General features: G+C 40.9%; 2 protein-coding genes across 8 annotated transcripts; both read right to left on the bottom strand.

Moving 5' to 3' along the window:
* Positions 1–479: 479 nt before the first annotated feature.
* On the bottom strand, positions 480–19159 carry ktn1 (kinectin 1). Of its 4 annotated transcripts, none has more exons than XM_026354584.1 (36): positions 19003–19159; positions 14048–14730; positions 13681–13839; positions 13446–13562; positions 13216–13346; positions 13001–13105; positions 12726–12866; positions 12503–12609; positions 12126–12270; positions 10890–10986; positions 10594–10778; positions 10297–10365; positions 10177–10214; positions 9999–10089; positions 9754–9822; positions 9600–9637; positions 9376–9466; positions 9115–9183; positions 8978–9015; positions 8587–8677; positions 8345–8457; positions 8166–8262; positions 7801–7841; positions 7598–7688; positions 6749–6835; positions 5157–5246; positions 4937–5023; positions 4759–4848; positions 4538–4630; positions 4357–4425; positions 4147–4230; positions 3597–3680; positions 1997–2080; positions 1816–1908; positions 1594–1704; positions 480–1493 (listed from the first exon to the last, which is right to left on the bottom strand). In XM_026354584.1, the coding sequence occupies exons 2-36, from the start codon at positions 14727–14729 to the stop codon at positions 1464–1466; spliced, it is 3807 nt and encodes a 1268-aa protein (XP_026210369.1). In that variant the 5' UTR covers position 14730; positions 19003–19159; the 3' UTR covers positions 480–1463. The 4 variants fall into 4 exon arrangements, with proteins under 4 accessions (XP_026210369.1, XP_026210370.1, XP_026210371.1 ...); XM_026354585.1 differs by having other exon boundaries at positions 7801–7838; XM_026354586.1 differs by lacking the exon at positions 3597–3680.
* Positions 19160–19542: 383 nt separating this feature from the next.
* msh4 (mutS homolog 4) lies at positions 19543–25713 on the bottom strand. Of its 4 annotated transcripts, none has more exons than XM_026355351.2 (20): positions 25311–25713; positions 24994–25140; positions 24749–24912; positions 24552–24662; positions 24240–24355; positions 23978–24151; positions 23696–23868; positions 23516–23583; positions 23268–23342; positions 23053–23117; positions 22792–22961; positions 22565–22701; positions 22344–22447; positions 22013–22137; positions 21122–21322; positions 20896–21014; positions 20681–20809; positions 20309–20483; positions 20145–20233; positions 19543–19951 (listed from the first exon to the last, which is right to left on the bottom strand). In XM_026355351.2, the coding sequence occupies exons 1-20, from the start codon at positions 25366–25368 to the stop codon at positions 19754–19756; spliced, it is 2598 nt and encodes an 865-aa protein (XP_026211136.1). In that variant the 5' UTR covers positions 25369–25713; the 3' UTR covers positions 19543–19753. The 4 variants fall into 4 exon arrangements, with proteins under 4 accessions (XP_026211136.1, XP_026211137.1, XP_026211138.1 ...); XM_026355352.2 differs by having other exon boundaries at positions 25390–25713; XM_026355353.2 differs by lacking the exons at positions 24552–24662; positions 24749–24912 and having other exon boundaries at positions 24965–25140.
* Positions 25714–26070: the final 357 nt, after the last annotated feature.

The raw sequence follows: 26070 nt of genomic DNA, 5'->3' as shown, positions 1-26070 counted from the left end.
CCTGAATATATCTTTTCAAAATGACACTCATATCTGTGAATACTTGCCCTGACTGTGGGGGCATATTTTATCATATATTCCACCCAGAGTGTCATGTAACAGCAATCATGTGCTTTCATTACAACAAAGTCAAGAGTTGTCACTTGTAAGTTATTTAAGCTAATGTTTTTAAAAACTTACAAAGGACCTGGGAAAGTCTCCTGTTGTGAGTGATTATACAGCATGTTGTGATCACAGGCAGCTTGACACACTCCAAATGTTCTATAATAGAGGTTGTGTGTGAGGCTATTGGCATACAACACACCTGAAAATGTAGTACTACAGGTATTTGGAAGATTAATATTTTACCTCACAAATTAGAAAAATAAAAGAATTTAATGTTCTTTCAAAGTTGAAATTTCAAATGAGGATGTGCGCTGCCCCATTGTGGTAAACACAAGGATTTGCAGTAGAGGAAAAGTAAATGACAGGACACAAAGCAGATTTATCAAGCATCCCTTTTATTAACATCACCTGTTACAAAAAGAACAAAATCTTCAGTGTTAATGAACTTAGCAACAATATAGCGAGTGTTGATTACAGATGATATAGGACGCTTATTCCTAGTAGTTGCAGTAGGATTAAAAGTCTCTACACTGTTGACCTCGCCTCAATGCACAGCCAGGGTCACAGACTCCTTTCTTTCTGGAGCTGCAGTGCAAACTTGACTACAGTATGTCCATTCATCTCCATAGTTAGTCACGTAGTGACCCTTCTGATACTCTGAGACCCCTTCTGATCTCCCTTCTCACACCCAATACTAAGCCACGGTATACATGGAGCTATGAATTCATGTGATGCACAGTTTGTGATAGTTTTCTGGTCAGGAGGCGAACAAATCAACAACATAGTGTATTTCAGCAGGACGTAACTCGTACATTTAAACAATACATATCTTTAAGTTATGAAAAAAAAAGGCTGAAAACCCCAAGTTTCTTTAGTCAAGTCGGAAATTTGTATCACTGCCCTCTTGAGACAAATAAAAACTACTGAAGTATTCAAAGAGGATATCAATGAAAAATACAGGTGTTTTAAACAGAGGAATGGTTGCCACACAGTTTTGATTAAACTGGATGTAATCTTTAAGTTTAGAATAAAAAATAACTGGTGATGCTGCTGAAGGTGAGGAATGTGGTGGGAGTGGAGCAGTATGTATTTTGGTACAGTGACTGGAGTGTTTGGAATTAACAGTAACCTCTGCCTACTCCCTTGTGTCCTATTGAGAGACAGGGAGTGGTTTGCCAGTGCCTCTGCCACAGTTAGTTAGAGGCTGCTTACAGCACAGGTGATGTGAGGGAGGTAAAGAGGAAGGAGGTGGCTGGGTGTGACAGTATGGTGTAATGGTGGTAGGGATGACACCAAAGGTCAAATGTAGTCTCTGTAGTGCAGCCGGGGTGGCTGCGTGGGAGTCCATCTACCTCTCACTATACCCTGGGCAGATCTTTGTCAGCCTCCTGGAGAAAATAACAAAGGTGCCATTTCCAGAGTTTACACACAAAGCACTTTGGTTCTATGTGATAGTACTTGGTGGCAAGAACAGCACTCCAGCCTTACCGCTTCCTGTGCCTTGGTGAGTTGCCGGCTGACGGCTTGTAGCAGCTGCTGCAGTTCTCTAACAGTTTGGTTCAGTCCTGCCGTAACTTTCTCCTTCCTGTCAATCTCCTCCTGTCTCAGACAAAATGTCTGGTTCAGAGCTCAGCGTAAGCACCTAATTACCATGCATGCAAAGCTGTACATTACAAATGTGACAACACCCATATTGCTCCAGACGCTTACCCTCTGTGACGATAGGCTGCTATTTTCTATCAGGTCATCAGTGTTGGTGACTTTTGAGAGCTCCCCCTGGATCAGATCAAGGGACTGTTGGGCCTGTTGAAGGAGCAATTACAATTGTTAACAGTGTGGCCTGAAGTTGGACTTGTGTCAACAGTAATAAAATGTAAAAAATCACACTTACTTTGTACAAGTCACCAGCCACGTTTTGCCTCTCGTTCTCTTCTGCCTCCAGCTTGGACAAAGTCTCAGTGAGCTGAGTTTTCAGCTGAAATCAGAACAAGCATTCAGCACATGCTCTACATCATATGACAGCTTTCCAAGGACACATTCCTGCTGATAATTCACTGGCATTATTTGGAAGTTATGCATGTCATGTTGCAAAAGGACATTTGTTCAAAGTCTCCTTCCAACATTGCTTACATTAAATTCCTTCAGAGAATCAGCAGTTTTTGCTTGTCCTACTATGGTCATGATCAAATTGAAAAGGGTGTTTTGTAGGGTGCAAATGGCTGCACATATTTAGAGGCTTATCCAACAAACTGACACTGATACTTCTGAAAACATGGTTTAACAACTGTGGCATCTCTGCTGCAGTCATTTTTCCATAAACAATATAATTTAGTCACCCAGTCAGTTGCAGCAAAAGCTTGACAACTATGAGGTTGCCTGGGTGAAGTTACTGTAATTAAGCAGGAGGCCATGTTTTTGATGGTGCTGTCTGAACTAGTGGCTAAAATGTGCATGAAAGAAGTTTTCTCCAGTGACTTTATGGCAAGACAGAGACAATGAGAAAAAACAAACAAGGTTTGGATGAGGCTTAAGAGAGACTCTAGGTGTAGATAGGTATAGGTAGGTAGCTAGGTAGGCTTCTACAGAAGGAGTGCATGTTGACTATTAAGCCATTTGTTAGATGCCAGAAAACGACGAAGTGGAGTGCCAGTGCTGAGAGAGAATCATTAGTTCTGTAAGTACCCGTGAGTGTGAAGCAAGTCATCATTCACAACATCGGATTTTTGCTAGTAACCAGCCAAATGATTGGTTGATTAATTGGGCTGATGTTTGACATCTCAAATTAATTGGCATTGGACGATGTCTGTGCTAATGCAGGTCAATTAACTAAAGAATGTATGTAGATGAATCTACAGTCTACTTTGGGAGAACTTCACGTGCCTGAAAATTACTGCACATGAATGTGAAATTTTCTTTTGATCACATCAGTGCGAGTGACTCACTGGGATGCATTTTATTAGCACTTTAAAAGAGCAGTGAGTGAGATTAACAGTTTCAGTGTCTATGCTGCAGCCTCTCCCCTTTGTGAGTGTGGGCAGGGCTCAACTCCTCCACATAGAGGACAGCAGCAAAGGGAAAAGATAGAGAAAAATAATTGATTTTTAGTCACGGAGTACACCCATGAATGACCATTTCTCACAGCTGCAGGAATGGGGAGGTCTTCAGGGACAGTAGAATGTAGACAGCTGTGTTTCAAAAACTTATTTTTTTATTTTCACTCAACACTTAAAATAATTAAAGGGGAGTCAAACCACCAATCTAGGGTTGGTAGACAAGTGCCCTACTAACTGCTACTTGACAAAGTCACAGTTCTAGGTTGTAAATCTGGGAAATTAGAGGTTGAAAAAGTATGTTGACTAGGTTATGGATGATGACCCACAGTTGCAGAAGGTGGAGAACCCTGTCCTTTGGTATTAAATGTAGACCCACTGCCGAGTGCGATAATGACAGGTTTCAAAAGGAGCTCTAGCTAGAGGGTTAGCAGCTCTTACCAAATTCAGCTCCTCATTCTGTCTGATAGCCTCTGTATATGAGCCATCAAGCCTGGTCTGCAATTCAGTCAACAGATCTTTGAGCTGAAATTAAGTTCGAGATCATGTGTTTAATTGGAGTCTGGAAGTTTATTCAAGACAACATCACTAACACAAGGTCTATGGTGAGCAGTTCAAGCAGTAAGGCCTCTATAAAAGGTGAATTTGTACTATTCAGCAGATCAATTTAGTTATAAATAAGGCATAGGATCTGCAGTGCATAACTGTAAATTACCAAAGGCAGTTTATTAAGTTAGTCTTGACTAAGTAATTGCTAGAGCAATGTGAAGCATGGGTATAACTAGTTCACCAAAATGTAAGGTCTGTGATATGTGGATTTAATATGCCCCAAATAAATAGTGTAGAGGATGTCAAATATCTTAACAGAAAAAACACAGCATGAACAAAAATTGACATAACAGAGCTCATCCTTTTACCACAGGAGGAGGAGCACTATGAAATGTCTGAGGATCCAAGTAAGACGGTAGGAAGTCGATCAGTTTCTGCTCACCTCTCTGACCTCCGTCACATAGGTGGCACTCTCGCGCTCCGCCCTCTCCAACTCAGACTCCAAGTGCTGCTTTTCTCTTTTCAGCTACAGTACAAAACAGAGTCAGATATATTTATCTCTGAGATAAACCTAGGTTAAACATGGTAGAATGTTTGAGATTTGAAGGACAAATCTAAGTGTTAATTAGGGATGTGTTTCAAGAGGACTAACATTTTCCAACTCTGCTCCATCAGTTAGTCTCTCAACCTCCTGCTCCAGAGCTGTGACTTTCTGGCTCATCTAATAAAAAGAGGGAGTTAAATGATGCAATTAATGAAGCACAGGTGCATTGAGATAGCACTTCACTGATATAAAGTCTTGGAGTGGTTTCCTGATAAACCAAAATACGTACTTCTCTGAGCTCTCCCTGTGATACCTCCAGCTTCACCCTCCAACGAGACTCCTCCTGCTCCACGCTGCTTTGAAGGCGCTGCAAGATGCCCTCCTGTGGACACAGTGGGAATGTCAGTCCAGTTCTGACATACTTTAAAACAGTGCAACTATAAATACACACAGACAAAAAAACAAAACAAAACCCCAAAACAAAACAAAAAAAAAAAAACACTATCTCACCGTCTCTGCCAAAACCTTCTTGTACGTCTCACAGTCTTTCTGTAGAATCCTTTGAGTTTCCTCCGCATCTTTCAGCTTATCAGCCAATTCCTGTTAAGAACAGCATTTGATGTTGACCTCGGTTTAAAATAACAAAAACAAAAACATAATATTCAATTTAACATTTAGATATATTTACCTCAGAGTCCCCTGATGCAGGGGTGGATTGCACAGCTGCATTTTCAGCTACTGACCTCTCAAATCTGTGAAGCCACTCTTGATGGTTCTAGTAGGAAGGGGAGGTGGTAAAGATTATAGAGAAACTTTAGTGAAGCAATATGACCCATGAGATGAGTGTGATGGAGTAATGGTATTTAAAAACAATTTGCATGGAGGTAAAAACTCTGTATCGTCCTTACCTGTTCAGCAGGCAGAGGCACATGGGGCAAAAGTCTGTGCAGAACATCTCGACACTCAGCCTGACACACTGCCAGTGCTGTCTGATTCTCCTAAAAGGTAAGTGGAAGACAGTGATGGAAAAGATTGAGAACCGACTCAAATAAGAATATGTCAATTCGAAGACATGACCCAGTAGTCATGTCAGAGGATACAGTATGACCACAACCTTTTCATCTTCCTCGTACTAACATACAGTTTTTCCACTTTAAACCGGTAATCACTTCATTTGTCAAGTCACAGGAATGATTCTTTGAGCATTTAAAACTCATACCTGTAGGGCATCAGAGATAAACACATAGTTTACACAAACAGTCAGCATCTTAAAACAGGCCACACCTACACCAAGTGTCAGTCACAGTAACACATGCTAAAATCCTTCTAAAGCCACAAATACATCAATCTGCATTTCATGAAATTGTATAAAATACCTTAAAACTACTCAAATGAAAAGGTAGCATTCAGCCTTCCCACAATAGGACACCATCACACAACTGTCATTCTGAGGCCTGAAGGGAGAATGTATGCCAAGTACTAGCCAGCTGGCACTGTAAGCACTATTCATATTAACGCACTGTGTCACAAGGCAGCTCTGAAATTAGTTGAATATAACCAGCATGCATTGACAGTGCACAACAACTGCCAAGGAACTCCCTGGCTCAGCTCTGAGAAGGTGCTTTCTACTGTACTCATATGGCAGAAGAGCAGCTGCTGTGCTGATGGTTCAGCATGTAACCTTCTCTACTGTAGGGGCGAGACAGCAAAAATACACTCATGTCACTGGAACTGTGACTACAACAGCTATCTGGTAGCCCACTATATCTACACAAAATTACCTGCAAGTGCATCCAATATACTGTGTATTTGGCTTTACATTAAGTTACACATGTTCTTCTTGGTGATGCACAAATATGTTTTAATTGTAAATACAGAGCACTGAGAAACATGGAAACAAGGAGAGCTGTATATTCATTACGAGTTTAGACTGATCACACCTACTTGCAAAGAATATATTGGATTCAAATCAGAGTGAATTTTTTATGATTTTCACTGAACTGATCATATTGACAGTATGGATGTCACAAAGCTGAATGAAGGGAAAAACATGCTAGAAATGAGTCACATGACAGAAAGACAGGAAACTGCAAAATGATTACCATGAATCTCAATCTAATGACGTCTAGTGAAATCATTTCTAGGTCACTGCACACTCATTTCCAAGCATCAAGCCGAGTTTTAAGCAAGGAGAATTCTTTCATATCTCAGAGTTTAAAGCAAAACTGAATCTGCCAAAGAAACCAATATTTGTTAAACTAACAAAGTCTGTGAGTCCCAAAGGGAGTAGCATAGTTCAGCAGCTCAGCACGCAGCCAATTTAAAGCTTGAGGCCAAACAAACAGGAAAGGGGCAAGAGTGAGGTAAATGAGTATGCAGCTTGTTATGGATGATGGTGGAAAAGAAATCTCACTGGGTCAATTATGGCAGCATTTTTTTGGGAGGGGTGGGTGCATCAGATTGGAACTAGAGTGAAGCAGACTGAGGTGGGGTGTCGAACCTTGACAGCTTTGCTGAGTTTCCCTTGAAGCATGGACTCGGTGGCTGACAAAGCTTCCATTGCACTCCAGTTTTTCTCCCGAAGCTCCTGTTTTGGTCAGTTCCAGAGAGATACTACTTTCAGTTCGGCCTCAGGGATAATGCATTCATGACCCTCAAATACAAACTGGTAGAGTAAAAACAAACCGAATGCATTTCTCATTTTAAAATTACTACACTCTGCTTTTAACCCATGCTCCAATCGCTAAAAATAAATATGTGCCTACTGCCTTCAGAGTTTCTGGCTTGCACATTGTGTAGGTAAAAGCAAATTCAAATTAAGGTAATACTGTTTTGAGACATTTAATTAATGTATAGAAGTGAAAATTGTCCAAATCCATATGCTTTTTGAATCAAATAGTCCTCACTCGAAAATAAAAGCTAGGTGAGTTTTTTTTTTTTTTTACTCTGAATCAAGACCACAAGCTTGCTGAAACAGTCATGGCCAACAGCGAGCATAACAAGAGTAGGCTGGAAGCCCTGTTATGCAATGCTCAGCTTAAGCAATCCAAATCAAAACAGACATCTGTACTGATGTGTATAAACACAACCTTAGCTAGAGAAAAATGTCTCTCTCTCTTTTTTTTTTTTTTTATTAATCTGCTTTGTTAAAGGGCAAAAAGCAAAGCAAGTGAGGCTAAGTGGAAGTGGGCAACAGGGAATATGGAGTATGCAGTGTGTGACTCCAGTGTGAGGGGAGCGTTTTTGTGTGCCACACAAGGGAGGTGGAGAGGGAGATGATGTCTCGCAGGGCTAGATCAGAGCAGTTACTGGAATTATATAGTTCAGTTCATCACTGTAGAAAACCTACATTGTTCTTCTTCCTATGAAGATCCAGGGAGTCCCTCAGCTCAGCCAGCTCACCCTGCAGATCTGAGACCTGCCTCTCCTTCTCAGACAACCTGACAGATAAAAACACTTGTTATGACCATAACTATGTATTTAAGGGGGCTGTAAAAAGGAATTGTGTGCAAAAAATATGCATATTATGATAAAGCATGCAACACTACTCACGCTGTAAGCAGCTCTGGGCTTGGCACTGCTGTGTGCAACTGCTATGTGAGCAGGGGAAAGAAAGACAATTGAAATTGGGACTCAGTAATATGAATTTAATCTCTTATTAATCTACCAACAAGACAAAGATTTAAATTTACATACTTTTTAAATTAAAGTTCAGTATCAGCCAATTCAATATATCAGACATTATGTGTACAGCTCATACATTACATACATAAATACACAATTTAAGCGTTACAATATCACCCTGTCATTTAAATAATAAATTTATAGTTCAAATTATTTATATTAATTTTAAATAATAATTTGGACAAAATATTACATTTATTTAATTTATCCTTCCTTCCCATTTAGATCCTCACCTGTTGCTGAGCCTGCACCATCTTTTCATTCAGTTCTTTACTCTTTGTCTCCAACTCAGCCCGCAGTGTCTGAATCTCCTGTTTTTTTGTCGCCAGCCTGTAGGTCAGATATGCTCATCATTAGCCTGAAAAAAAGGGCTAAGCTGGAGAAATGTATAAAGACATGTTAGCTCACTCACTGAGCCTGGAGTTCTTGGAGCTGGGCAGCAGAACGGGTCAACTCTTCAGGGTTTTCCTTCTGCTTCAGGTGCTCCATGTCTGCCTTCATGGCAGCCAATTGCAGTTCCAGAGCCTTTGAAACAAAAACTGCTTTAGCCAAGAGTTCAAAGTAGGACAGTACAATGTTAAAAAGGCAAGTAAAGCATCTGAGCTCTTGTGAAATGTGCAACTCAGTAATTCATTGATTCAGAAAAGCCCAGACCTCAACTGTCTTCTCTTTGGCAGAGCTGCTGTCTTGTGCAGCCTGTAAACTCTGTTCCATTGATTTGAGCTTCACATCCTTCTCCTGGATTCTACAGTACAGAGAAACAAGGGTTTATTACTCAGAACTGCATAAAGTCACACAAATGTGTTGTTATTGACAGTTACAAATAAGTAGTAACCTTTGTTTCCATAACATGTAATTATGACTTGCATTTTTTATTTTCCCATATCAGATAGATGACAAAACTGCTGCCATTTATGAGTAGAGTTAGAGAAACTGAAGTCAAGTGACTACGATTTCTAATGGACATTAAAAAATCCTTAGTGTGTTGTGAACTATGAACATTATCATAATCTATAAATGGCAAAGTCAAGTTGACTGATCTTACTTGCTCTGGAGTTCCTCCACTATTGATGCTGATGTTGCCTGTAATGAGAAAATAAAATAAATGAAAACAAATGAACACAGAATAAAATGCAAAACTCAGGGGACTTTTGTTTTAAAACAAATATTGGACCAACTCACCTGTTCTGCTTCTTTTCTCTTAAGATCCACCATTTCTTGTTTTAGTGCCTCGTTCTCTCGTCTTACAGCCTGGATAAGGGAAATAAATGACTTCAACACTTTAGTCCAGTAGGGATTGTGATTACACAGACAGTGAAATGCCGAGTCACTGAGAGGATGCTGATATCAGTCAAATGTGTGCGAGTGTCTGAGAGAGAGTGTTTTTTTCCCCCAGCATTTGCTACCCTTGCTTGTCTTTTTCAAATCAGAGAAAGCAGATACCTTGAGTTCCTCTTCCTTGTTGGCCACCTCAATCAACCCCTTCTCCAACAGACCTTCTACTGTTTTCATATTCTCCTCTTTCTCTTGAACACTGACAGGGAAGAAAGCAATGTTTAATAAATGTTAGTGACACTTACTGTTTACGGACTATTAGTATTGTGGACATGGTGTAACAAGCCTAACCGGCAGATGTATTCAAACTATGTTCCAGCTTTCACACCCACCTCTTCTGGTACTGGTCCAAAGCCAGCTGAGAGGCAGTCTGCATGGGAGAGTCAAAGGCAGATAGTAAGAGACAGCGAGCAGTCAAACCGAAAAACACACAAATACATAGAAGCCTTTTTTGTGGAAAACCAGCTTAAAAGGAACACAGCTAACCTGATCAGAAATCTGTGCCTGCAGTTTCTGAACATCTGCCTTCAGTGACAAATTATCATTGTGCAAGGCCTGCAGTGGAGAAAAGACAGGAATAATGTCATAATATTGACATGAATTATATTCATTTAGTATTTGACCCCAAGGTATCTGCACATGTATCATGTTTCTCTTTATGGGAGAATTGCTGTCAATCCATATTGAAGCACAATGAGTTGTTGTATTGCAGATAAAACATGTGACTATACCTGCATGTTAGTTTCTCTACTGGCCCCGCTACTCCTCTCAGCATTTAAAGAATCCTCCAGACTCTTCCTCTGCAATTCCTTTTCAGACAATCTGGACGGGACAGGGGAGAGTTGTGAGTTGTATTGTCAGCAATTTACAAATTACATTTTGTGAATAGGTAAAAAAAATATTTCTTACAGCTTCTGAAGCTCTTCTATGTGGGAGACATGATTGGCCTAAATGGGAAGACAAGAAATGTCATTAGCCTACAGTGACACTTATTCTGCATCTTATTCCGAGTGAGGTTGACCCATATACCTGTGAAGAGATCTGGCCTTGCAGTTTGTCATTCTGGACCTGAAGACTTTTATTTTCATTCATAAGTTCCTGTTAAAAACAAACAGTTAGTGAATCCAAGAGGTGTGTGTTGCTCTGTTTCAGAGAAATTGATTTTGCAACATGAAATCAACACTACAGTACTAAAATGTGTTTTAAGAAGTCCATCCATTTAATATAATCCACCCAATCCAGCTACATTTCTGAATCAAGAGGAGATACACATTGTCATGGACTCTCATTCGTGATTCTCAACTACTTTAAGTAGTTGTGCCTCACCTGAACCTGGGCCTGCAGTGAGTCATCAGGCATACTGTGCTTGGACATCTCCATAAGCTCCAATACTCTCTGCTCCAGACGCTCCTTAGAGACCACGGTTTCAGCCAGGCTGCTGTGTAGTGTCTGAATCTCCTTATTCTTGTTGTTCATCTCAGTCTCTATCGCCAGCAGCTGGCTGTGAAGCTCTACACCCACACATACACAAATATTAATTTGTTGAAGATTTTAAAAACAAACACCTTTATTTTGTTAGGATCTACAAGATAATGTTTCAGTTTTATCTTATCTTTCTTTACCTTGCTTTGAGGCTTGCATCTTCTCCCTCTCAGTGTTGACACTGTGGATATAGCTCTGCAGTTCTTCCCAGCGTCGCTTAGCATCCTGCAGTTGGGCCTTAGGATTCAGAGGTACAGGCAACTTTGTGAACGCACTTCTCCCACACATGATACTAGTACAGAAGGTTTATAACATTTTAGCATATATTGTCTGAAAGGGAATTAGAACACCCTAAGCCCAGTAGTGTTAAATAAAACCACTACTTCACTAGTACTTGAGCTTGAGCTTCTAGAAACGACAAACAAATCACTTCCCCCAGAATTCACCCAGCTATAAGCAGGGCGAGTCTAAAGTGCTAAAGCTGCTAAAGCTTTTCTAGACTGTACATCTCTAAAGCCCCCCGCCCCCGGCAGCAATAACCTCAACCAGGTGCTTTGTGTAGCTGTGGATTAGACCAGCACATCGTTCAGGAGGAATTTTAGCCCATTCTTCCAGGCAAAACTGCTTTAGCTCTGCCATATTCTTTGGACGTCTCGTGTGTGTGGCTCTCTTAAAGGCATTCACTAGCATCTTTATTGGGTTGAGGTCTGGGCTCTGACTTGACTCCAAAAGGCAAAAGGATTTTTTTCTGAAGCCATTCTATTGTGTGTTTTGGGTCATTGTCCTGTTGCACCACCCAACTTCTAGTCCACTCCTCCAAACTAATTTTCTTATCTAATGCTAACACCTGACTTCAAGCTTAGCTTCCTTAGCTTTTTGAGGTCATTAATAAAAGGGTTCACACTCTTTTTCCAGTTTCAATGTGAGGTTTTTACTTTAGGCACATTATATTGGTTAATACTCTTGACTTAGATAAAGATCAGAGCACATTTTGTGACAAATGAACCCAAAAACCTGAAATTCCAAAAAGGTTCACATAAATTTCTTGGCACTGTATTTCCATCGCTGATTGTGGTCAATGAAAAGACAGGAAAGGCTGATCTGAGTGTCTAAGTATTGTTTATACACAGCACAAAGCCTCAAACATTCCAACCTCCCAAGCCAATACAGTCCTCCCAGCCCAGTTTCTATTCTCCACAATCCTCTCTAGGCAATACAATATATTATCACTTCCTTAGTAATGCTGCCACACCCACTAACCAGATTTGAAGCTGTGTGGAATGTCCAGGTTTTGTAGAGCTCAGTTAATTTTTGTTTCAGCTGGGGAAACCCAGGCATAGCCTAAATAAACACATTGTGCATCTGGATTAGCGTACCTCCAGCTGGGACACGTTCTGCTTGTAGCTGACCTCCAGTGACTTCCTCTGGTGCTCCTCCTGCTGCAGCTTGCTGTTGTTATCTGCCAGCTCTTTCATCAGACCGGCGTACTCAGACCGCAGTTTGTTTAGCTCTGCTGAATTCCTATCAAAAGACACATGCACATGAGCACAAATGAGTGATGCGAGAGAGGTTGACAGAAGATTATTGTGGGAAATGTTAATAAATTAAACTACAAGTAGCTTTTACAGGGCATTTCACATTGCACAAAGAGCTGCATCTCTCCTTTACTGTGGACCACAAATGCAGAAATACAGAATAATGTCATAATTGGGAAGTCTGAGTAAAAATGACAGTAAACTGAAATAGCACTGACTTGCTCTCCATCTGGTTGGTGGCAGAGCTGACCGCGTCCCTTAAAATGCTGTTCTCCTGCTGCAGTCGACTGACCTGGGCATCATGCTGCTCCCTCACTTGTTGAAACTATATAAAAACGATAGGATTAAGTATCAGGGCAGCCTTGAGAAGAGCTCTTAATTTTTTCATTTCAATTCATCATCATCATCATCAGTACTTAGGTAAGAAATAGAAGCCCACACCTTTATCTGCATGTTCTGGAGCTCCTGGAAGCTGCCTTGTGCTTTGGCTTGCATGTTCCCCAGTTCTTTCTCCATGGCTCCACGTTGCTCTCTCATCATGGCCTCCACTCGGCCTGTCTTTTGCTTCTCAACCTGAAGCTCCTAAAACACAAGTTCACACAAAAACACAAGGCAGGTAAGACCTTTGCTGTAGCAAAAAGATTAGCACCTGAGGTATGGAGAATAAGATGTAAACAAAGCTTATTAATAATTAGGCAAAACACTGAAATTCAGACCTGGCTGAGCTGTTTCACTTTGTCTTTAGCAATGGAGGCCTCTTCCTGAAGAGTTGTAAGAAGTCGTTCACGTTCCTGGGCAGCTGGGTCAGGGCTGGCTGCAGACTGGTGGTGAAACATATATTAAGAACTACAACTACAAATAACAGGTTTCCTATATAACAGTGTGATATACCACTTGTAACACCTTATTCAGAATATGAGTAATCTCTTACTTTGTGCCAGGAATCCAAGACATTAGGACTTTTCTGTCGGAGGAGGGACATCACACTGACAGCCTCAGCATCTGACAGAGGAAGGGTGGACAGTCCGGACAAGAGCTCCTTCAGTTTCACCTCAGTATTCTCTGTTAAAACAAGATCAGAGATGCAACCTAACATGTTACTATATTGTTATACAATAGATATAGGAAGACTGGATCAAGCAATGCTACATGCAGCTATACCTTTGTCAGTCTCATTCTTCTGTTTCTTGCCAGACCCTTTGGATGGTACACCATCGTTATGAGCTGCCTGGTGGTTGGCAGAAGCTGCTGAGTCAGCTACAACTCGGGCTTCATCTACTGGATAAAAAAAAAAAAAAAAGGTGATTAAAAAGTGCAAGGCTTGGTATGGGCACATAATCTGATATAAAGAAATCAAGTTAAAATTTAGCATGTGGGATAATTATATTATTAATACCAGGCTCCGTCTTCTGCTTCTTGGCAGAGTTCTTCTTTTTGCCACTGGTAACAACTGGGGTTGCACCATCCAGAACTTTGGTTTCAGCCACAACAGGAGCTTCCTTTTTAACTGGTGCAGGAGCCTGCACTGCTTTAACCTCTGGCTGCTGGTCATCCACTGGAAAGGAACATGTAACGTGAGAACATCAGTTTCAGCCAGCCTGCCTTGTGAGTGATGAAAATATTGTATTCAATCATCATTCAGACTATTGGGCTACATTTCTAAGCTTCATGCAACATCTGATCTCACTGTAAGTAAGTATTTTCATTGCTGAAGCAAACACAAAGCAACATACCCATTTTAAACTGTACACTAGGTTACTCACCGGAATCTGCTTTTTGTTTCCTTTTCTCTTTTTTCTTCCCAGAGATCTGAGGAGGTGCCTGGGGTGGTGCCTGGAGAGGAGCCTGGGAGACTTGGACCTGGACTTGAACCTCAAGTTGTGGAGAGGGCAGACTGGACTGTTTGCTCACAGAGAGAGCTGGCTCTGCCTTGTGGCTGACTGGCTTGGAACCATTTACTTCTGGTTCCTCAGAGAGGCTAGAGATAGCTGTAGCTGTAGCGGCAGCAGCCTTGGTGGCCTTTTTCTCCTTCTTCTTTCTCTCCCTCAGACTGGTGGGAGCCTCAGTTGACACTAAAACAGGTACATAAGGAGTAGGCGTAGATGGAGCAGGATCTGATGTAGCCACTGGTGCAGGTTCCTCCTCTACCTCCAGAGCGGAGCTGTTGGCAACATCGGCCAAATCAAATTCCCTTAGGTCCTCTTCAGACTCTGCACCACCTCCACCTCCACTGACACTCTCTTTCTTCTTGCTTTTCTTCTTTTCATTCTTCTTACGAGTGTCTGGCTTGGATGATGGCAGCTTAAGGTCACGTTTCTGCCTGGCCAAGACTTCATCATAGGAGGTTTCCTTCATGAAAAGCCAGAAGAAGAGGAACATAAGGGCGATGACCAGGGAAGGGGCCAGGATGAGCAGGTACTGAGAGTCATAGATATCCATTGCCATTCTGAAACACATAAGAAAGATGTATCAAGCACTTAGCATACAGTTAACAGCAACAGCTAGAAACCAGACATTCCTGATTTCACATCATAAGATATATCTGCCAACATTTTTTTACAACATGCCAACACTGTATATGTGAGACTTTATGATAACTTATTAATACTAATGTAGACAACTGGCAAAAGCTACTCAAATCCAGAGCTCACGAGGATATAAGAGCTTCAACTGTTATTTCGGCTTGTGGCTCATATCTATACAGTAAAAGTCCTTCTGATCACCCTTGGGCTCCAAAGACAATAGTAATGTGCAGGTCAACGACTGCTCTTAACCATGAGTGCTACAGTGTAATGTGTAAACTGGTGAAAGTATAAAATATGGGTGGTGGAGGTGTTAGTACATCAATAGTGCTGAGAGTGCATTTGTAGGAGGACTCCTGCTAACACCCTGTTCTCTCTTAGTAATATGATCCAATTAGACAACTCTACCCCAGCTGCATCAGCTTATCATCTTCTTTACATCTAGATACGTTCATGGAGGATAAGACACAACTACTTGAAACATGGTGTGGTAAGAACCAAAATAAAGAATAAAAAGTCATCAAATATTTTCACATCAGTTTAAAGTGGCAAAAATTACAGAAGGTAAAGGCCATCAGAGAAATGACTGGGCAAAAAAAAAAAAAAAAAAGTCTCATCTGATCACTTCCTTCCCTCAGCCCCCACAAGGAGGTGGTGTTCTGAACTCATATCAGGATGGATTTGCAAGAGGCAAAAATACACCCACATGAAGTGCCACCTGCTGAGGTCTGCTGCAGCTGCAGTTTGGCCCCTATCTGCTTCAAGCCAAGAGATAAGACAAGAGATCCCAAGTTAAGTTTATCGAGTCAAGCGGTTTTGAGACTTCAGTTTAACATCTGGTAAACATATTCTTAGAAACTACAGTATGTTTCTCCTCTATACTATATGAATGAAGTGCTGAATCAATGGAAATAGAGCCATAATAATTTTAATCTCAAATTAAACTATCTTTAGGGACTAGTCATCAAATGTAATTATAAATTCTATCCTAGCTGTTTGATACAAGGAGCTTTTCCATTCTACTTTGTATGTATGCATTAACAGTATTTTTATTATAAATCCTTATAAAGTTAATATCTAGGATGTGTGCGATAATGACTCGAGTGCGGAAAAATCAGTTAATCTAGAGACTATGTCTTGCAAACTAACACACAACAATCCCTTATTAGATCTATTACAAAACCTGAGGACCTCTTAGTACTAAATAACAGTAATAATGTGTTGCCAACAATAAGGAGTACTGAGGGGCAGTGAGTGGCATCAAGTTCAGCAATACCCAAGATCTGTGTCAGTAATGTAGTGTAGTACTCAGCGTCGTAGATCAGACCTCTTTAGTAATTTAGATTAAAGAGATTACCCATGATAATACATTCAAGAATAACTTTCCACTGCAGAGCTTCCTGGGGATTGGCAAGTAGTGTAAAATTGTCGCTGTACTACTGCCACCTCAAAAACCTCTCATCACATCTTCCACTGCCCACAAAATATAAACCAAACTGGTTTTGATTGTTAATAACTGACAAATTATCTTAAAAAATGTTGCCCTTTAAGCACCAAGATTTCCCTCTGAGAATAAATTTAAAGGTCTGGATTGTATAACATTTTGAAACTATTTTACTGGAGTTTATTATATAAACATTTTCAAAGAGCTTTCACAATTTTAGCTGATCTTACTAGTAGATTCAAGAATTCTTCTCTAAAACATATATCCACTACAATTCTAGGCGTTTAACAAAAGTCATGAGAAACACACTTAAAAAATCAGACCCTAATTTAAAAACTATAGTTATAGTGGTATAGTTTTCATATTTTTCTATGCTTCATATCAGATAGCCTCATGCTGTATCTGTGCAAAAACCACGTCTGAGCAAAAACATGTAAAATATACAGGCTAGTTCGAGATTTTATAAAACAATCCCACAGATTGAAAGAAATTACCATCAACAAACAGCAAAGACATAAAGAAACTATGGTGCACTAAGGACTACATAGTCACACCATGTGTGCAATGAGTAACAAGTGGTTAAGAAATCAGAAAATTATTTTTATGTCACATTCATTGCATGTTACAGGAAACTCTGGTGTCAGGCCAAATAAAGCTGCGAAATAAAGCAACATTGCTTCTTGGCATATAAAGCATGGGTGGAGTAGGTGGTGTAAAAACCTGAGGCCTGTTTGCTTTTTTTTTTTTTTTTTTTTTTTTTAAACTTTCAGGCCTCAGAATGGAAGGTGCATGAATTTTCTTGTGCAGCAAGAGCCTGTCCCAGCATCAAAATAATCCTGGAGGACAAAGCCTTTTCGGGCAGTTGGCTCCCAGGAATCTAGTCACTTGGCTGGGCAGGCCTGCTGATTTGGCAGACATGGACAGAGATGGAGCTCTTGATAACTATCAGACCCCAAAAGCAGCGAGACAGTTGCTGAAACCAGGTCATGCAGCACTCAAGACTTAAGATTTTTTTTTACTTGCCAATGTGCTAAAAACACAGCCATGTCCCAGGAAAGCACAGATGCATGTGCACAATCTCTCCAGTAAATAGGATCAGTTGTAATTTGTAAGGTGTTTGTAACAAACACATCGTAGGAACAGTTTTACACACAAATTAAGAAAGCAGTAATAAATGCAAAGATGACAGTCACTCTATGCCTATACTGGGACAACTGGGAGATCAGATTATGGAGCAACTATTACTTACTAATGGCATCATATTTGATAAAGAAAGATTTATTTGTTGTAAATAAAAATAATGTAGTTCAGAGCAATTCAAATGGATGATGGCTCTTTCAACAGAAGAGCTACATTGTAAAGGTAACAAAATCATAATTCACCATTATCAGTACTTGGGAATGTATCAAAGTGCACAGTAGTGCATGGGCAGCTGGAAAACATTAACAAATAGGATCCTGGTCAGATTGTAACAAGCCCAGAAAGAAACTCGAGAGAGAATGTTACATATAATATACCAGGTAAAACCAAGATGGCCTTGATAAGAGCTTATCTACAAATATACTTAGCAGGGCTTGGCTCAAATCATGGTAGCAGCTGTCTCTCAACATACTTCAAGGAAGTAGGCAACCCTGACAGAACAGAACTGACATCTTGACATGACAGAGGGTCTCAGGGGTACCTTTCTGGACTTCAACCTATAGTTTCTCTATTGGTTGCACCTCGACTTGAGATTGTTTGATTGAAAAATACATTCTTAGGTTGACTTTAAAGACAGTTTAGCAAACTAAATGAGACAGTTATACATGCAGTCACATATTTAGTCACTCCCTTACTGCAGTTGTCAAGACACGTGTTTATTTTAAGTATCAGTAATAAGAAACAGACTTTCTACTTATTTTTGAGATACAGGGATATTCATCAAGTCACTTCACTATTTATTAAGTGCATTCACTAAATAGCTGGGTACTACATGTCCCAGCAGGCTAGGTCATGTCTAATCGTGGGCCTTGAACCAAAATACGCAATGGCAGCTGATATTACAGCAAGAAAGGGTTGTTTGCAGATACACCCTGTAATCACAGAAAAAGCAGATGTGATCTAATCATCCACGCTAAGTTAGTCCGTCTTCATGCTAAGTCACACGTTATAATGACATCAACCATGAAAGCGAAAGAAGAGGAACACATGTCGACGTCAAGCTCACTTCACCGACATCACTAGAAAAAAATGTTTCACCATGAGGTTCAACTGTGGTCTGGATGTGTCTACAACAGCTGAAACAATACAGAAAACGGCACGGTTGTCTGTCTGAGTGGCTACAGTCCGGGCTCTGACACAGATATATACACGTGTAACTATATATGTAAGGGGCTTTGTGAATGAGCTAGCTAACACAAACGTTAGCCAACTGCCGTTAGCCGGCCGATCCAACTGTTCGCACAGACGAAGTCCTCAGCCGTACAAGTGACCCACACACATGCGGACTGTAACGCCCAAGTTTGCGGCTCTTTCGCGGACTCTCAGCGCATTTGGAGGCGTGGACGTCCGACCCAACGAGCCTCGGTCTCGCTGATGACCCGGCCTCCCTCTCTCCTGAAATCTCGACTCGGTCTGTCGCTCCGTTCTTCCGGTTAGTCCGGAGGGCCGTTCCCAGGCCCGGGTAAAGAGCTTAGCTACTCTAACAGCGGGACAAGCAGCTTTGGACAAGAAATAAACACAATATTAGCGAAAACCGTAGCTTGCAACATACCTGTAGCTTCACTTTGATGTTTCCTCAGCTATTAATGAAATGGCGTTGTTCTGCGTTGACTCTGGCAGACTCCCGACTTCCCAGGGAAGCTCCAACCCGCTGTCTTCTGCGCTATCCGTCAGACTATCTGCTGTTTCTGGTTCGCGGGGGCGGGTCATAGTGAGGCTGCTGAGGGACGCTTGTTTTGCGTCACCAGACACTCCGAGTGGCACGGTCGTCACGCCACACCCGACAACAAGCAGCCCCGCCTTTTCGAGACATCCTTGGTGAATTAATCTGTAAACTGTAGAGAAAAGCAACCAGGGGAGTGGTCACTGCACTTCCCCAAAGTCCTTAGCTACAGGACATGAGTACGAGCAATTTTTATTTCTGAGGGGAGTTCCAGTGTATATATATATGTATGTATATATATATATATATATATATATATATATATATATGGTTTATAATGACCTAACCATCATCTATGGTATCAGGCTAATATTCTTTTCAGTGGTAAAAAAAAATCTGTTACCATTTACATAGACTCATTTTATAAAATCAATGTTGTATTAGAATGTTTTTAATTGTAAGATAAGCCAAAAGACATGAACATCAGGAATCAAGCAATACAATTCTATAACAATAAGTGTAAACGCAATAGAAGAAGAAGTCAAGCCAATCTATAAACACAGTATGCCCAGTAATAGTCATCAGTTTCTGATCCTTCGTTGTTGAATTACTGTCCATCCCCACTGTGAGGCTGAGTCAGTTATTCCTCCTCTGTGTCCATTGACGTTTGCTGGCCTATGGCCTGCAGTGCTGCCTCATACTGCTTCCTCAGGCCTTTCAGATACATACGCAAGCTGTCTGGGTCCAGTCTGGAGTTCCTGGCGGTCTGCAGGAGACGAGTGGCCAGGTGATACACAGCTCTCTGTCTTTGATTTTCTGGATCACTGTGATGTTTGGCCTGAAAGAATAATAAAACCCAGAGCCTTGGCTTTTTATCCAGCTCTTCTCTTACATAAACCTGGATTATTTATGGGACAAAAATATATGTGCTATCTCTGTCTAAGCAATTTAATGGTAACAGGAGGTAAACACAGATGTTCAAGGGGGGAAAACAGTTGGAAAAGGCTAAATCATATATTTATGAAACATACCAAAAGCTGCTGGCTAACTTTGGAGGCAACTGTCTTTGCCTCCTGTATTATTGTTGAAGGTAGGGAAGTCATTTCTGCTGCTCTCAGACCTAAAAGACAAGCATTGTAACCACTTTCACAGCCAATTTCAACAGGACTGTACTTAGATTTCACTGACTCTGTACCATAGTTTCTATCCTCAGAGCATCCCCGTTTCAGCAAGTATGTATACACCACACTCTCAGCACCAGTGTCATTGCTGCGTGTATGTTGAACCTCCAGGTGCTGGTTCTCCACATTGGGATAAAGAGACTCTAGTTGGCACAGTTCAAGAAAGTGTGTTGCAAATAGGGTGAATGCCTGCATACAAAAGGCGAACAATACACACCTTAGCAATTAAAAGACTGGAAAGCATGTGCTATATTATTATACAGCTTTAACCTTGACCTTAAAGGTGTACCACAACCACAAACAACTAATGCAATGTAGGAATCTTATTTATCTTGAATATTAGAGAGAGGAGTGGCGGTGCATGATCCTATTGGTGTATCCTTTACCTGTAGGCTAAGGAGGAATTCACAAACAGAATGGCAGATGCCGATGCCTTCCTCAGCACTGGTTCCACGCCCAAGCTCATCTATGATGATTAGGGACCTATCACTCACATTGTGGATTATGTAAGAGATCTTTAGGGAAGAAATATAATCAATAATAATTTAATGTTCTTTCCACAAGACAAAAATAGTTAAATACAAACAGATAGAAAACATACCTCTTTCATTTCCAGCATGAAGGTTGAAGAGTTAGTTTCAAAATCATCATCCACACCAATTCTGGTGAAAATCTGATCAGCCACACGGAAAGAGGCATACTCAGCAGGGACAAAAGAGCCTGAAATAATAATGCAGGGTTTTACTCAAAAATCAAGGCAAATCAAGGCAGAGCTCTGCACAGCTTGCACTTCAAATTCATGTAGGGCTGAAAGGTTTGCTGCTGACCTATCTGACCCATGATCTGACACATTGCCACCTGTTTGAGGTAGGTTGACTTGCCGCTCATATTGGGTCCAGTGATGATGACAAAGTTGCTACCCTCGGAAATGTAGGCATTGTTTGATATAGGCTGCTGTCCAGACATTCGCTCCAGAATGGGGTGGCGACCCTGCTTGATGGCCAGTGTGTCTGTAAACTCAGGACGCACTAACAGATACAGCAGAAAAGGCAACAGAGACAATAAAAAAATACCTTGATTTGTTAGTATTTTGTGTATAGAATAACTCATTCACACGACAATCCCAAAGTAATAAATTATGGCTACATAGTATGAGGAAGTGCTTGGCAAATTGGTGAGTCATTGTTACCAATGCTTTGTACATTTCATATCAAATGTATTGTATAGTTAATTATATAATTAAATTCTTATGTAACTAATTACTAGTTTGTTGGCAGAAAGGGATGGTATAATCTAATACAGATTTTTGAAAAAGGTTTTGTGCAGTGGTTAAAGGCAACTAGCTCCTCTGGTAGAGAGATCTGTCTCAGTAAATACAGCGCACCAGTGCACACTTATGTAACAAGGGTAATCTGAGTACAAGCCGGCAGGGATAGAACAGGGCAGGCAGTCAGCACGTGTCTATGGAGAGACACTTTCAGACAGCTGAGGGCCATTGCCCACGTGGCTGATTGTTCTGGTGCTGCCCACCACCCACACAAAAAGAACTGAGGCCAGCAGATCTGCCACCTCAGTAGAGCTTTCTGGCTGTAATGTGTGACGTTGACTGGGTACTGCCTTCTGTGTATACAGCACTCCCTCAGACAACAGATCACACCTCATCAGTATTAATTTGACAGTCTCACAGACGGGGAAGTGACAGTGTTGTTCATATTTACCATAGTCTGAGATAGTGCATGCATTTGCAAGTGACAGCAGCATGTCCAGCATCGATACAGCATCAGACAGCTTATAAAGGCAGTGGATGTGCTCATGGATAGTGCGCAGCAGTTGACATATCACCCTGTTTGCGGATGCAAGAGAAAAAGACTGGAGGAAAATTATGGCTATTAAATACCACCATCTAGTGGAAAAAAGGGTGAAAATGCTGTAGATCTTTTGGTCTAAATCAGCTGTACAGATTTTCAAGTCAACACAATAATCACATTCATCCATGCAAGGAAAATAACAGCACACAAATAAACGATGAGAGGATTATAATCTCCTCACACATAGGACATGTGAAAGATCTCCCTCAGGGCCTCATCACAGCGGTCATTCATCTTTACCAGGTCTGCCGTTGTGAAGCCATAGTTGTTCTTGTACTTGGTTACCTGAGGTGACAGATGTTTACACACAGTTTTTCTTTTCATTCAGCAATTCAAACATTATTGTAGGTAGGCAATTTAGCTTCCTTCATTCAAATCTGATTTGATTCCAGTGGACCACACCTTAATGAACTCTGAGGGGAGTTTCCCTTCAGGTAAGACCACACCTTCAAGTTTCAACTGGATAAAGAAACCTCTAGCTGTGCTGAAGCTGGTACGCATTGGCAAGCCATATTTCTCTCCCATCTGGTTTACTAGCCCTGTGCAACACAAAAGCATTCAGCAAGTCTTGCTATATTAACACAACAGCTGTAAGCTAGAAACATTTATTCAACAGCCGCAATTGCCACCTGCAATGTCGTCCACTATCTCAGTGTAAGCTCTCCGGGCAATGTCGAGGAACTCATTGATGTTGGGGCGCACGGCATAACACTTCTGGGTGCGCATGTTCAGGCTCCCCTTCAGGTAGGTAGTGTCATCATTAATTACTGTCTTGATCTGCTCCAGAATCATGTCAAACCTGAAGTGGACACGAATACACAATAGAAGAAAACTGCACACAGCAAAAATAGTAAATTTGCTTAATCCATCATAGACACTCGGCTAAGTACCTCTTATCTTCCAGTGAAGCACTGTATGCCTTGAGCAGTGCTGTGTTGCAGTTAGTCAATACCATCTGTTTATAAATTGTAATGTTTGAAAGATTTAACATTTTCACTAAATAACACTTAGAACAGTGCTCCTGCAAAGTCAAATACTATTATTGTTTTATCCATGACTACAGGATGATTCTGAATTAATGTAATGCATATCTCCAGACACAGACCCTCAACCTTGGCACCAAATCCAATGTGTGTTTTAGCTGAATGACACGTGTGATCTTTGCTTCAGCAACTTGAACCTATAAAAAAAACATACAGTAAATACAGAGTTGAAAGGTGGTCAGAAAACTAGTAAGAACAATATTTCACATGGCATTTAACCATAGTTAAACACATGAATTCACTTAATGTCAAGACATTCCACTGGAATAAATTTTTATACAATTACAAATAGTAAAAGAACTGTACACACTGTTTCCAGCTTTGGGATTTGGACAAGAACAGAGAGCAGCTGGTCAATGTCAAGAAAATGACCTATGGCTAACGAGGGAAAAAGAACAGATATTCAAATACATGCAGTGTGTCATGGTCTGATCATTAGTTCATGCAATATTGAATGTGTTGTTAAAAAGTGTGTGTGCTTTCTCGTCACCATTCTTCAGGCCAAAGAAGAGCTCCTCGTCCTGTAGCAGCTCTTGTATGGTGTCCAAGCGTATGTTGATGGTGTCCACGTCAAGCAGGGGCTCCAGAATATTGGAACGCAACCTTCTAGCACCACCAGGTGTCTTTGTGTGGTTAAGTACCCCTAACAGAGTATGTTCACTCCTATACGAAGAAAAGCAGCAACAAAGGCAGACTGGACACATCTATCACTCTACAAGCACAACATACAAAGGTGATGCTTTCATGGTCTTGCCCTTGCGTTCCCCCTTACCTATGGTCTCTATTATTTACCACCAACTCCAAGTTAGTGGCTGATGCTGAGTCAATCATAGCTGTCTGTTCACTCCCTTTAAAAATCACTTTAAGAGACTTGGCAGCGTAGACAGAGTTCTGGATGAACTCTAGGTACTTCAGCAAAGCAGCTGCTGTAGCCAGGCAATAATATCTGAGCAAATTGTGCCATTAGATTATAAAAATGCACTATGGTGCTTCGGAATATCTATTTCTATACATCATTGCACTCAGTGGCATACTTAGCTTGTACTTCCATGAGAACAGTGCCAAATTCCGGAGCACACAGCTGCTGAATGTACTCCAGTCCTTTCCTCTCATTAAAGTACTTCCTTTGGATCTTAGTGAAAGCTACACCCTAACAACAAATAAACCAAGCAAACAAACCAAATATTACCTCACACTAACAGTTAAAAAAGACACAAGATGTCAACATTTTCCCAGATAAGATTTCTAACCAAGACATAAAAATGAATGAAAAAGTAGAAGTGTGCTACATTGTGCTTTACAATTGGTACTCGTTTGGAAGAACTGTGTTTATTCTGCACTGGTACCGGGAAATTCTCAGTGATGAGGTTGAACAACTTTGTTCCTTTCCCCTTCTCGCTGGATGTGTCTGGCATCAGTATTTCCAGAGGCACCAAGATGTGAATCTTGGTTATAACCTTTAGAACAGTAATATATAACTGAGACATGTGTTTCCTGCATTTCACTATTTCTTCTGAGTGACTTCGTAAAATGGATTAGCTACCTTGGCATAAGTCCCAGTGTCTGCAAACTGTGACAGTACAAGCTCTGGACATTTCAAGTTGATACTAGCCATGCCAATCTCTCCCCTGGCCAAACCGCGCCCCTCAACTACTGCCACAATCACAGAGGCACCCGAGGTTGTATGTGCAGAGGAGGAACTTGTTGCTGCACAAAAGAGAAACCTAAATGAGAAATTCTGCCTCAGCTGTTTTTATACCTTATTTACATTATTTGAGGTTGAAGTACCAATGTGATCCGTCAGAGGCATCCGTGCGGACCCTGGGGTCTTCCTGGGTCCTGGTGTTCCTCTATGGCTGGGGATGAAGGAACTATCTGAACCAGATGCAAGTAATGGTAGATTCGTCCTGCCTAACATGACGTTGTGGAACTGACCTTCAACACAAACATGACAAGATTTAATACCACTGCAGTGCCCCGCCCTGACATAAGCTCTGTAAATATTATATATATATATATAAATATATATCTTCTATTATACACTTTCAAAACAAACTGATACAGTTGAGAATATTTGAAATGTCATCGTTATTATTGTCTCTAACCTTTTTGTGTATAACCCCATCCCTTCAGGAGACCCAATGCTAGTGTTAGCTGTAACATTTCTAGCTATCCTAACATCACCTGAGGCGGCTCGGGGTAATACCGGACCATGGCTGGATTTCCTACCGCCTTCATCTACACTTAGGTGGGATGACCGGGAGGAGGCTGAACCGTACGAGGTCGTTTGGTTTTGTCCACTTCCGGTCCACTGGGGACACCTCCCAGGTTGGTCCACATTCGGAGGTTTTACTGCTGGTTGTTAATACTTCTGTGCTGCTATGAAACATATTAAAACCGCCAAACCCAGGTGCACATCTGTAAAATTCAGTAGATTTTCTTAACAAAGTGAAGTCTGATGTCTACAGGACAGAGGTGGAAGACAGGAAGTGGGTCAGGAAAACAAACTCAGCTGGCTGCTGCTGTCTGCGCATGTCTAAAATTGTAGTTTTCACTACAGGAGGATGACACCTTATCTATTTAGAAATGGTTAATAAAGCATCTTCTAAACCTTTAAATAGCGGTTACATATATTTAAAAAGTACAACTTTTGTGTTTCCATATATATATATTTAACTCTTTAAATGTCTAAAATCTATCATTTTAATAGGGAATAGCACTGAACAATAAAGCTGCGTGAGGTTTTCTACTCAATATGTAATTTGTTTATAATCTGTCATAAAACAGACTCTACATTGACTATAAAATCTAATATCTATGGTTATATCTAAGGTAATAGCCCTTACTTGTAGAGGTCAGGCTTTT

The sequence above is a fragment of the Anabas testudineus genome, chromosome 12 (assembly GCF_900324465.2).
Source record: "Anabas testudineus chromosome 12, fAnaTes1.2, whole genome shotgun sequence".
Taxonomy (NCBI): Eukaryota; Metazoa; Chordata; class Actinopteri; order Anabantiformes; family Anabantidae; genus Anabas; species Anabas testudineus.
The sequence above is the reverse complement of the archived record's forward strand: the minus strand, read 5'-3'. Positions and strand labels throughout refer to the sequence as shown.

Coding starts and splice junctions, on each gene's coding strand:
- ktn1 (XM_026354584.1), bottom strand. CDS start 14,729: ATGGCAATGGATATCTATGACTCTCAGTACCTGCTCATCCTGGCCCCT. Junction 8,678..8,977: donor GTGGAGGAACTCCAGAGCAA/GTAAGATCAGTC, acceptor TCTGTACTGTAG/AATCCAGGAGAAGGATGTGA. Junction 4,231..4,356: donor ATGGAGCAGAGTTGGAAAAT/GTTAGTCCTCTT, acceptor TTTGTACTGTAG/CTGAAAAGAGAAAAGCAGCA.
- msh4 (XM_026355351.2), bottom strand. CDS start 25,368: ATGTTACAGCTAACACTAGCATTGGGTCTCCTGAAGGGATGGGGTTAT. Junction 25,141..25,310: donor ATGGGGTTATACACAAAAAG/GTTAGAGACAAT, acceptor TTTGTGTTGAAG/GTCAGTTCCACAACGTCATG. Junction 21,015..21,121: donor TCAGATCATGGGTCAGATAG/GTCAGCAGCAAA, acceptor TTATTATTTCAG/GCTCTTTTGTCCCTGCTGAG.